General features: G+C 34.2%; 1 protein-coding gene across 2 annotated transcripts; it reads right to left on the bottom strand.

Annotated features, from left to right (window-relative positions):
• Positions 1-5,270: 5,270 nt before the first annotated feature.
• On the bottom strand, positions 5,271-8,122 carry SIX6 (SIX homeobox 6). Of its 2 annotated transcripts, XM_089503332.1 has the most exons (3): positions 8,101-8,122; positions 7,217-7,796; positions 5,271-5,433 (listed from the first exon to the last, which is right to left on the bottom strand). In XM_089503332.1, the coding sequence occupies exons 2-3, from the start codon at positions 7,786-7,788 to the stop codon at positions 5,271-5,273; spliced, it is 735 nt and encodes a 244-aa protein (XP_089359458.1). In that variant the 5' UTR covers positions 7,789-7,796; positions 8,101-8,122. The 2 variants fall into 2 exon arrangements, with proteins under 2 accessions (XP_089359458.1, XP_089359456.1); XM_089503330.1 differs by lacking the exon at positions 8,101-8,122 and having other exon boundaries at positions 7,217-7,788.
• Between the last annotated feature and the right edge of the window lie 3,199 nt (positions 8,123-11,321).

Genomic DNA, 11,321 nt, shown 5'->3' with positions numbered 1-11,321 from the left:
TTTTGTCACCTGTGATAAAATATTTTTGTCATTAACTCAAGAGGGGCCCTTAGTCTTTGTGTCATCGGCATTGAAACCTGGCTTTGTATGGGAAACATTTGCGAAAGGGAAAGGTTTTTCTTTTTTTTCTCTGTTAATAGATGGGTTGACAAAGGCGGACGGGGTCACCCAATTCAGATTGAACAAACTAAATGAGGCAGAAAGGGTGGTCAGGGATCAGATCCGAGCTCAATGGGCACCCTGGCACTCCAACAAACTAAATGCAAAGCGAAAAAAGGCCGTCTTCTGTTTAATTATTTATTGAGTGATATAGCGCCGTCATAGTCCGCGGCGATGTACAATAAAATGAGTTGTGTATGAGCTAGGAGACCGGGTGTCCTGTTAAGTTGATAAATGATCATTGCCGATAACCAATACACAATTATTGCTTTCTGCCTGATCCAAAAAATATATAAAATATTGAAAATATAAAAAATATAAATATAAATATTGATCTAAGAACTGGTTTTGCTTTTAGACAAATACATGAACCCCCCTTCCCAGATCTAAAGAGGGATACATTTATATATCAATGTATATATATATATATATATATATATATATATATATATATATGGGTTTATTGGGAAGATCTGATTTAGATTATTATTATTATATGTTCAGTATCAGCGTACTATTGCGTAACCAGAAAAAGGTGTCATTGTAATCATTGAACAATGTGGTTGGGGCGGGGGGGTTGTTCATGCATTATATCTACAGGTAGTGACCCCAAAAGGAGACCAATGATTGAAGAATCACAGTATGTTTACGTATAATACATATATATATATATATATATATATATATATATATATATATATATATATTGCAGCATTTAGCTAGTGACTGCAAGAATACCGCTCACACTACAGGTTTATTTCTTTTGATTAGATTCCCAAAATGTGGAAATATAGTCCCTCTCGTTCCCCTAAATCTCCCAATAGACTGTAAGCTTGCAAGACCAGGGCTCTCTCCTCCTTCATTATCAGTATGGTTAACATTCTCACTATTGTAATAGCGCTATGGAATCAGGTGGAGCTCTATTATTACAGAATAATGGAAGTGGAGCGTTCTGCAACTCTATGCGCACGACGAGGATTATGTAAAGTTTGCTCCGTACATTCTCTGCGCATGTTGGATTTTTTTCCCCGTGAGTTTGGGTCGTTCTCTATATGGAAATATAATACGAGCGAATAGATTCAGATTCAGAATAGCGTCAGTTTAAACAGATATATAGGTACAGGTAACCTATGCACCTGATGGGATTAGCGGAGTTATATTAGCTCCTGTGTTATTACCCCAAAGGTTCTTCAAGCAAAGGAAAGAAAACCCAGGAAGATACCTGGCACAAGTATACGTTTTTGAGTCGTAAGTATTTGCTCTAGATTGTAAGCCTTTGAGCCAGGCTAAACAAGAGGCTGTAACCTAAAACTAGAAGGATTAGATGGATTGTAAGGAAGGTTTACTTTACTGAGGGGGTTGAAGATAAGTGGAAGAGCCTCCCAGCAGAGGTGTTAGAAAATAATTTCTTACGTCTACAAGAAATAATAAAGACAAATACAACAAAACAAACAGTTTCCAGAAGGTAGAGCTAGATATAAATCAGAGGGATATTAGACAAATTATGCAGGTTTACAGGGGAAAAAAGAAGGCACTGTCCAAATTTTAAATTTTTAGGGCTAAAAAGACGGTTAATACTTAATATTGATACAATGCGTGAACATAATTTATAAAGAAGGAAAATAAATAACCCCAGGTCACAACATCAGGTGCTGGTTTTAATTTTCTAGAGGATTTGAAATTACAGGGTTTTTAACTTGTTTCTTAAATCTGATCAGAATTAATCATTAAGCATGAAAAATAGGGGATTTATCTACATATTAGTTCAGGTCAGAGCCTGGATAGCTTCCCATTTACTGTATTTCTTTCAAAGAATACAGACAGGTGATGTCTAATCCATTAGCACAAGAGCCTCCATAAAGTGAGGCTAATGTGTTTACTTGGCGGGCACAGGGGAAAGGCTACAGAAGCCTCCAAGTAGTTAATTGGATGTCTGAATACTTAAAAATTAAAAGCTTTCTTCTTTTTTATTTTATTTTTTTATTTTTTTTGTAACCTACAAATTATCTGTAGATTATATGGTTTTAGCAGATGTGTTTCACACTTTACCTAAATTATCAGATTAATTTTTTTTGATACAAAATGTAAAAAAAAAAATAAAAAATAAAAAAAAGAGAGAGAGAGGGAGAAAAGAAAATCACAAAAGAAAAGGGAGGCAGCAAAATGGAACATTTGGCCTGAAATTGTTCCCAATGCAAATATTCAAGCAAAACAGAAATACATCCAAATATTTTAATCCTAGAAACCAGGGGAGGGTTTTTAAATGAGGCACTTTATAATGAATGTCAGTAAATGGCCTCCTATTAACCCCCCCCCTTCCCCAAATTCTCTCCTATAGAGGTTTACACATTTAAAGGTAATTAGTGATGTCTTCAGTTGAAGTGGTTGGTAGAAAGGAGCAACACAAACCTCTAATTTGTTTTCTTGTACATTATTCAAACTTGAGCTTTTTTTTACCCAATTTGTTTTGCACACTAGGGATTGTTGTGATCACATTTTCTGAATACAATTTCACGATTTTTGCACTCATTTTTTTTTTAAAGTGGTTGCTCTGCTCCCCCCCCCCCCCCCCCCAGCTGCAGCAAGACAATCCAGCTTCCAAATTGCAAGAGTTTTCTTTTATTTAGCCTGGCAAAATCAATCTGTTGACAGCTCAACTCATTTTTCCCTGAAAACTTATTAGCCATTCAGCATCACAATACACTCTGAGCCCCCTTTTGTCCAGGACAAAACTCCAAACCCCATCATTAGTGCTTATTACCCTGAGCAGTTTGACAGCCCTTACCAGACTGCTTACAAGATGTCTTATTCACCAGTAACCAAGCTCTTAATAGAAAAGGAAATATTCCAGCAAGTTTCAGGTTGAATAAGTGTAGGGGGGGAATCTGCCCCCCACCCTCCCCTCCCAATTACATTTGACACAATATTTTGCTTTTTTTGTTTAAAAGACGCACAAAGCACACTTTTGACCATATTCTGCTAATTTGTTGCACTATAAATAGCTTTAGTGCAATTTAAAACACAAATAATAATCGCTTTTTTTGTGTGCTGTGGGCATGAAATGGTTCCCAGTCAATCCCAGTACAAACACATATTACCTCTTTTAGACAGAAAGAGGTTGAGGATTTCCATGTGTGACCTTTTAAAGGAACTAGAGAAAAAAATACCAATAATTCAATACATACCTGCAATGCCCAGCTATTAAATTTTAACAGTTTAACAGCATTCTGTTTTATGAAAATGTTGAATTGATTGATCATTTTCTGTATAACTTAAAATTTACAGATAAATTAAATATCTATATATATATATCCATACATATCTATCAATAGTTTTATTTTTGGAGCCACTCATACCCTCTGGCAGATTAATGGTTAACTGAAATAACATAAAAGGGTCTTTTTTTCTGGGTAAGGTCCCTTAGAAACCACAAAGTGACCTTCCAAATCCCTTAATATTTTAATTGCAAGCCCTCCTGCTATAAATACCTCCCTGTGAAGTCTTGTATGGTTTTCTAGACCTTGTAATTTTTTTCTAACAAGTCTTTTCCTGTTACAAGACTACAAGAAAAATATTGGAATCTGATGACAAAATAAATGAGTCCCACAATGTATGAATCAGATTTTTTTTTTCTTTGTGTTTCCAATTCACTAAGCATTAGCGACACTGAGACAGATTTAACGCCGGCTCTGCCTGTTTGGGAGACAAATTAAAATTAAATTATTATGACAATCTTTGTTACTATAAAATAATATACTTTATATTGTAACCAGCAACTAAAAATTCGTCTGGAAAATGTAATTTCCCCAAACATTAAATAGCATTGGAAACACGATTTTTATTTTTACATAAAATATGATTATTTTATTTTTGCCCCTAAAATGTTTAAAGACCAAAAATTATTCTTTGCAGGGTTTTTTTTTAATTTAAATCTAAAAGTTAAGAGTAAGGGGTTTATTCACATATACATATGTATATGTACATAGCATTTCGTAATAATCCGTCTAAAAATCAGAAATAGGCTAATGCTGTTTATATGAACTATAAAATGTTAATATTTTTAGATTTGTCGGGTAATGGAAATATTAAAAATCCGCTTGTTGTATTAGGCTATGTTTGTAGAGTTTGAAGAAATATTTTTATCTATATATCTCCATATAAGCAAGAGAAAGTCCTTTGCGCTTTGGGTTAAAAGATGGTCAACAGAAAGTAAAATAAATAAATAAAATGAAAAGTGAAAAGTAAAAAATAAACATGTAATTGAAAATGAAATGATAATAATAATAAATTAGTAAAATAATATAATTTCAGTGTTTGCTGTTTGTTGTACTTAAAAGTGATATATTTTTTCTATTTTTTTCAATGTTTAAAATCTGATGCTGCTACTTATATTTGTTAAATATATTCTCAAATACTGGGTGATCAAACGCAATCATAATATTACATTTATATATATATATATATATATTAAAATTCAGCTTTCTGAAAGTGTGTTCATCATCCAATAATTGTTAAAAATTAAAAGTATTTGACCTTGCATTAAAATGAAAATGTTTTCTTCCCTGAACCCCTTCACAGGAAGGTAAGAAGACTGTGTGAATGTTTTCAGAAAGTATTAATAATAAAACATTTAATTTCGTAGGAAATGATGCTCACCACAGGTTTTTATTTCAGTACCTTCTTTTTTTGGATTCATAAATCTGGCGCACATGCGTCTACAAAGTTACCTGCGCACATACAGACAAGCAGACAGGTCTAGCATTGACAATCCCTTAAATAAGTCATCATATAATATATAAAACACATTTTAAAGTAAAGAAAAAAAAATATTATTAGAACAGTGTCTCTCCTTTTTTTTCTTTCAACATGAAATACCCACAAAAAGTTTAGGGCTCAGACACTTGGTAACTTGGCATTTGAGGCACCTTGAGAGAGTGTCCCCAAAATAAAGGTGACACATGTTACAGTCTTCTAAGTGGGACTTGGAGAAAGAAAGTGACATGGTGCCTGGTGGTGATGGCAGCCAGTTCTGAGCTGATATTTAAACCCCTTTTTATTCAGGCTCAGTAGTCAGAGTCCTATTCTGGTCTTTCTGCTGAGTTTAGGATCAGTCAGATGTCACATTCACTGTCACTGGAGGTTATGGAGATGGCAGAGGTGGCTGCTTTGCTGGACAGGCTGGCTGCAGGACTTGAGACTGAGCCTAAGGCTTCACCCCTCTCATCTGAGCCCAGTGAACGTCCAGATCCCTGTGATAAAACTTGCTGCTGCAGCCTGGCAAAAAACACAAGAGGCAAAGATAGTCACCATATTTATTTTTTTATTATGTTTTTGGGTGTTTTTTTAATTTTGTTTATTTTTCTTTTCTTTTTTTGCTTTTTATTTTTTGGGGGGATTGTTTGTTGTTCTTTTGACTTTTTATGTTTATATATATTATATATATATTATATATATTTTTTACTTTTTAAAAAAATAATAAAATAAAGCAAGATCATCATTAACTCCCAACACTACCACCCCCAATTTCTCAGATATTTTGGCTTAAAGCAGGCAATTTATCACTGGAAGTTTGGTGCAATAAGCAAAATATCTAATATCAGTTAATATAATCATTATTATAATTTTTATAATAGTATAATCAAATATAGGTCCATTTTTTGTTTTCCTTTTTATAAATGTGGACCTTGTCTGAACCTAGAGCTTTCACTTTGTTTCTACCTGTTTGTAATTTTAGGTTAATTTAGATTAATTTTATATTATATTGAAGTTAAATATTCGGGTTTAAAGAGAAGGCAGCTGGACATATTTCTTACAAATAATGACAAAGATTTACTGAAAATGTACTAATAAGGGACAAAGGCTTTACCACTTAAACAAACCCTCACCACCTCCGTGAATTAATTCAAGATGCCCTTTAAATATAATTTAAAAACCTAACATCCTGGATGAAAAGATTGTGACGTTCGTCAGATTAAGCTAACAAAAGATAAGCAAACAAATAATAAAATAGGGCAAAAATGTGCAACTTCACAGAATATTGAGGGGCAATTATCATTGTTTTTTTTGTTTTTTTAATTATTAAACATTACCCCCTCATAGCTAAACACCCCTGATCACTTTCTTGGAAGAATAAATATTAACACTGTTTTTAAAATATTCATTCAATGTAAAAAGCACGTGAAATATTAATATCCTTCATTACATTAATATATTTATCTATATTTATAGATTAAAACTAGAGATATGCCAGTGATGTTTGTATATTAATTCCTGGCTAATTCTATAAATATACACATTCCAAATACGTATCATTTAAAATGTGATTTAACTGTTTTTTTGGAAATAAAGGACGGTAAATTGTATATAGCTCAGTGAAAGAGAAATGGTGTTTTAGAGCTGTTTAAATCTGATTATACATCTATAAGAGATTAACATTGAACTAAAGGAGTTACTGCACCCAGACAGTAATGGAAATATCATAAATCACATGTATTTAAGGTTTACGTGTAAGGTTAATTTAAAAAATTCCAAACCAAAGACACAAAAATGATCAATAAATAGCTAATTACCTAAAATATGATATTATACCATGCTATAGTGTAATATAATAACACTGTATAATACAATACAATGTAGCAGAATACAATAGAATACAATATATTATATAATATTCTATATTATAAATATAATATATTTTACAAAATAAGGAGGGATAATAGACACTGAAATGTCACAGCAGCAATGGAGCAAAATAAATCCAAAGGCATGAATAATCAATAAATCCTTTTGCCTCAAAGCTGCTTCAGTTTTGATTTGATAAATAGAAGCCAACATGTTACAATTCCATTTTTTCCCCTTCAATATGTTTGAGAGAAGTAGCTTAATTCTTCTTGAAGGAGATCTGGGTATCAGGATGCCAATTTATCATCAGAGATTTGGGGAGAGGGAGGCAGCCTGGCTGTATGTGGGCACCGGGAAAAGTCTGCAGCCCACAGGATAACATGTTACAGAACATGGGGTAACAACACACACATGTACATGTTAAAAGAATACACACCTGTTCTTGGCAGCTGCTGCTCTGTCTCTCTGCCTTCTGTTTTTGAACCAATTCCCTACTTGTGTTGGGGTAAGTCCTGTGGCCTGGGCTAATTCTCTTTTTTTGCTGGGGTTTGGGTAAGGGTCTTGTAGGTACCATTCCCTAAGCAAATGCCTTGTTCTTTCTTTAAAGCAGTGTGTCTTCTGTTCTCCATCCCAAATTGTTCTGGGCAGTGGAAACTTCTTCCTGACTCTGTATTTGTCTACTGGTCCTAGGGGTCTCCCTCTGAGCTTCTCTGCTTCCTGGTAATGGGCTTCCAGCCACAGAGCCTGAAGCTTGGTGTGGGATTCCTTGGTGAATTTGTGGTTTTCCAATATATGGTAGAGTTCTCTGAAGTTCCCAGTGTGGAAAGCAACAATAGCCCTGGCTCTGAGGACAGATTCATTCTTGTTGAGGGCCTCACATGCTGCAGGAGCCACTGGCAAAGACCAAAGGAAGCGACCAAGTCTTTCAATGTCCCCACTCTCCTCCAATGTCTCACATACCCCAGCTACCTGCTGGGGGCTGAAGTTCAGGATAGGTAACTGAAACATTGAAGATGCCTTTTATGTTTCTTCTTCTGCAAATGTAACCTTGAAGCAGGATCCAGGGATAAGGAGGCAGAGCAGAAGATGCAGCAGGGACCTCCTTCTTGAAGATGATCTCTGCATGCACTTGCTAACTCCAAAAGAAGGTATGGAAGGAGATCTGCTGTTAAAGGGGAGAGAAAAAAAAGCAGCCCTGAGCCAGAAAGCGATTTTCTATTGGATTTGGCAGATTAGCTGCTGGGTTGCCATGGATTCTTGTCAATCAGTGTCAGCCTTTGCCAATCAAAAAGGGAAGGGAGAGGGGATTATTTCAGCACCTCCCAGGACTAGACAGCGCCCTTAGCCCTGCTGCCTCCGCACAGGGGCCAGACAGCCAAGACACCCAAGGCACGGGGGGCATCACAGGCACCTAGTGCTGCCTCCCCCATCCCAAGGCAGACTGGCATCCAATTAGGAAGGTGACTGCAAATGGAAATCAGCCCTAACCCAAGGGGTTCAGAGACTGCTAGAGTCACAAGCAGAGGAGAGACAGCCTGAAAGCAGAGAGAGTACCCTCTGTTAGTGTAGTACTGATACTGATGATACTGAACTTTATATATATATATATATATATATATATATATATATACACACACAATGCATTCATTAATCAGACATATGTGTATAATGTATATTATCTATCTATAATATATATATATATATATATATATATATATATATATATACCAGTATTATCTATCTATCAGTATATATCTCTATGTCTATCTTTTTAATTTATCTAGCTATTATTGTATTATTTGTCTACATCTATCTATTAATATCAATCTATATTATTCTATTACTATCCAATAATCTATATCTATTATCTATCATCTCTCATGCACTATTATATTATCCATCCATTAATATATATATATATATATATATATATATATGGTAAATCTATTTTATATTCTATTCTATTTAGATATGATTTATTACAGTATATGTATATTAATCTGTAAATGTGCATATCGTTTAATAGTTTAATTATATAGCTAACATCTCTGGAACTATTATTCTCTCTATCTATATCTATTATAATGCTTGTCTATTTACTTATATTATATGTATATTAATCTGTTTATTAACATATCAATTAATGTAACTATCTATATAATGTATAAATACACACACATTGGTTATTACTGTGAATATATACACACACACACACACATATATATATATATTTATATATATATATATATATATATATCTTTGCGCTTTGCTGCACCCACCTATCAGCTCAGTCGGCTGTCCATATAACATACTGTATATACATACATGATCTGTAACATATATCTGTTCTACGTTGGTTTTCATTTTTTCTGGATCAGAGTAAAGCTGAGAAGATCCGCGTGAAGTGAGAAGTCATCTGTAGGTCAGATCCCAGAGAAAGTGCCAGGGAGGGAAATAAGGAGAAATCAGCGCATTTAACCTCCTAGCTTCCTGCAAGCAAAGGGTTAAACACGTGGACCATTCCTTTACAACGGAACAAGCAGAATTAAACGATTTTACCGAAATATGAAGCCCTAAAATGGGTTAAGGGACAGGGACAAAACAAGGACAGGGAGAGCAGCAGCCTATTTTCATATGTATATATATATATATATATATATATATATATATATATATATATGTATGTATATATATATACATATATATATACATAACATATTATGAATAAATATATATGATATTTATTTATTTTTTAGGAAAAAATAGAGATAATTTACGAGATCTAGTAAAAAAAAAAAAATAAAGCGCTCACACAATTAAAATATGGCGGCTTTTGCCAAATTTCTCCTAACAAAAGCAGAATGGAAGATTTTTCTTCATCCACTCTGTGCCCAGAAAAAAAAAATATGCCCACGGATTACTAAAATCGTCAAAAAAATATTTCTTGCTTCCCCAGAGCCTCCGATCTCTGTAAAGCTGCTGTTTATTTAAACCCGACGTATAGCTCAAAATCATATTTATTTAGTTGTATTGTATCCTATGCTATAAATATAGAAGGAGGGGTGTTTTATTTAAAGCCCATCGTGTATAAAGGATCGCTGCGATTTCAATGCGTTAGTAACAATGTAGCAAGAATATACAGTATGTATGTAGATTTTCCGCCCCAGAGCTGCGGTTTTAGAATGTTGCGGACAATGTATCAGTGAAGGAAGCCATTGCAATGAGACGAGATGCAAGATCTTTTTATTTAGGATCAAGAACAATTTGTCTTTTGCTCCTGAAGATTTGGTAAATAAGAAGGCAGATAGATCCCCCCAGATGGATGGAGGTGTCGGGTCGGATTAGGATATGCCTCAGTACAGCGCTAAGCTCACTCTGACGGAAAACCCTGATATTATTTTCACAGATCTTTGCAGTTCACTTGAAGAAAACCCTCCAAGGAGTCTCACAGCTAGGGGTATGAAAATGCTTTCAATACTGCTCATTTTCATAAATTCAGACAGCACACATACCCCATCACACAGGGAGGAGGGGTCTCTTTATTCATTGTACCCCCAATATCTACCTGTGGAACAAGGGGTGGGGGGGTTAACCCCTTTAACCCTTCATCTTCCAGGGAGCCATTATAGGCAGTGACATCACATTTGATTTGAATCCAATGATTGCAGATGATCTGGTTGGGCTTGTGCCACTCACTGTAGGAAAAGCAAAGAAATGGAGGAATGGAGTCAAGATGAATGTATGGATTTGATGCCATAAAGCATGGATGCCATTGGGAGAATTGAGCCTAAAATGTTTAAAAAGAGAAATCCTATGATCAGTAATGCAAACTATACATACACCCAAGAATCCCAGAATTCCCTCTATATTGAGGTTGTTAATGCAATTCAATTGTGTATTAAGTAAAAAACATTGTGGAAATAGATAGATATAGAGAGATAAGTGCCTAGATAGATAAACAGATAGATGGTTAGATATATATATATATATATATATATATATATATATATATATATATATATATATATATATATATATATATATATATATATATATATAATACATATCCATCTATCTATCTATCTAGCTATCTATCTATCTATAGATAGATAGATAGATAGATATAATATATATATATATAATAGATAGATAGATAGATAGATAGATAGATAGATAGATAGATAGATATAATATATATAATAGATAGATAGATAGATAGATAGATAGATAGATAGATATAATATATATAATAGATAGATAGATAGATAGATAGATAGATAGATAGATAGATAGATAGACAGACAGATAGAGTGTGCTGCCAGACAGATAGGATTGCCACTGTCAGCTATGACCACCACTCTCATCATGCACAGTCTTCTAGGCTAATGTGACTTTTAGTTAACAGATGTCCAGGGGCCAGCCTGTTGCTGACCAAGGCATTCTTATACAGTCTGTCTCCCAGGTGCTGCAATCCAACACAGATCATCACACACAAAAGGGAAGGTATTGATCTGCAGGGTCAGACACACAGGCTACACAAA

This window comes from Sceloporus occidentalis, unplaced genomic scaffold, assembly GCF_023333645.1.
Source record: "Sceloporus occidentalis isolate IW3139 unplaced genomic scaffold, rSceOcc1.0.p SCAF_226, whole genome shotgun sequence".
Taxonomy (NCBI): Eukaryota; Metazoa; Chordata; class Lepidosauria; order Squamata; family Phrynosomatidae; genus Sceloporus; species Sceloporus occidentalis.
This window is presented reverse-complemented; position numbering and strand designations above follow the sequence as displayed.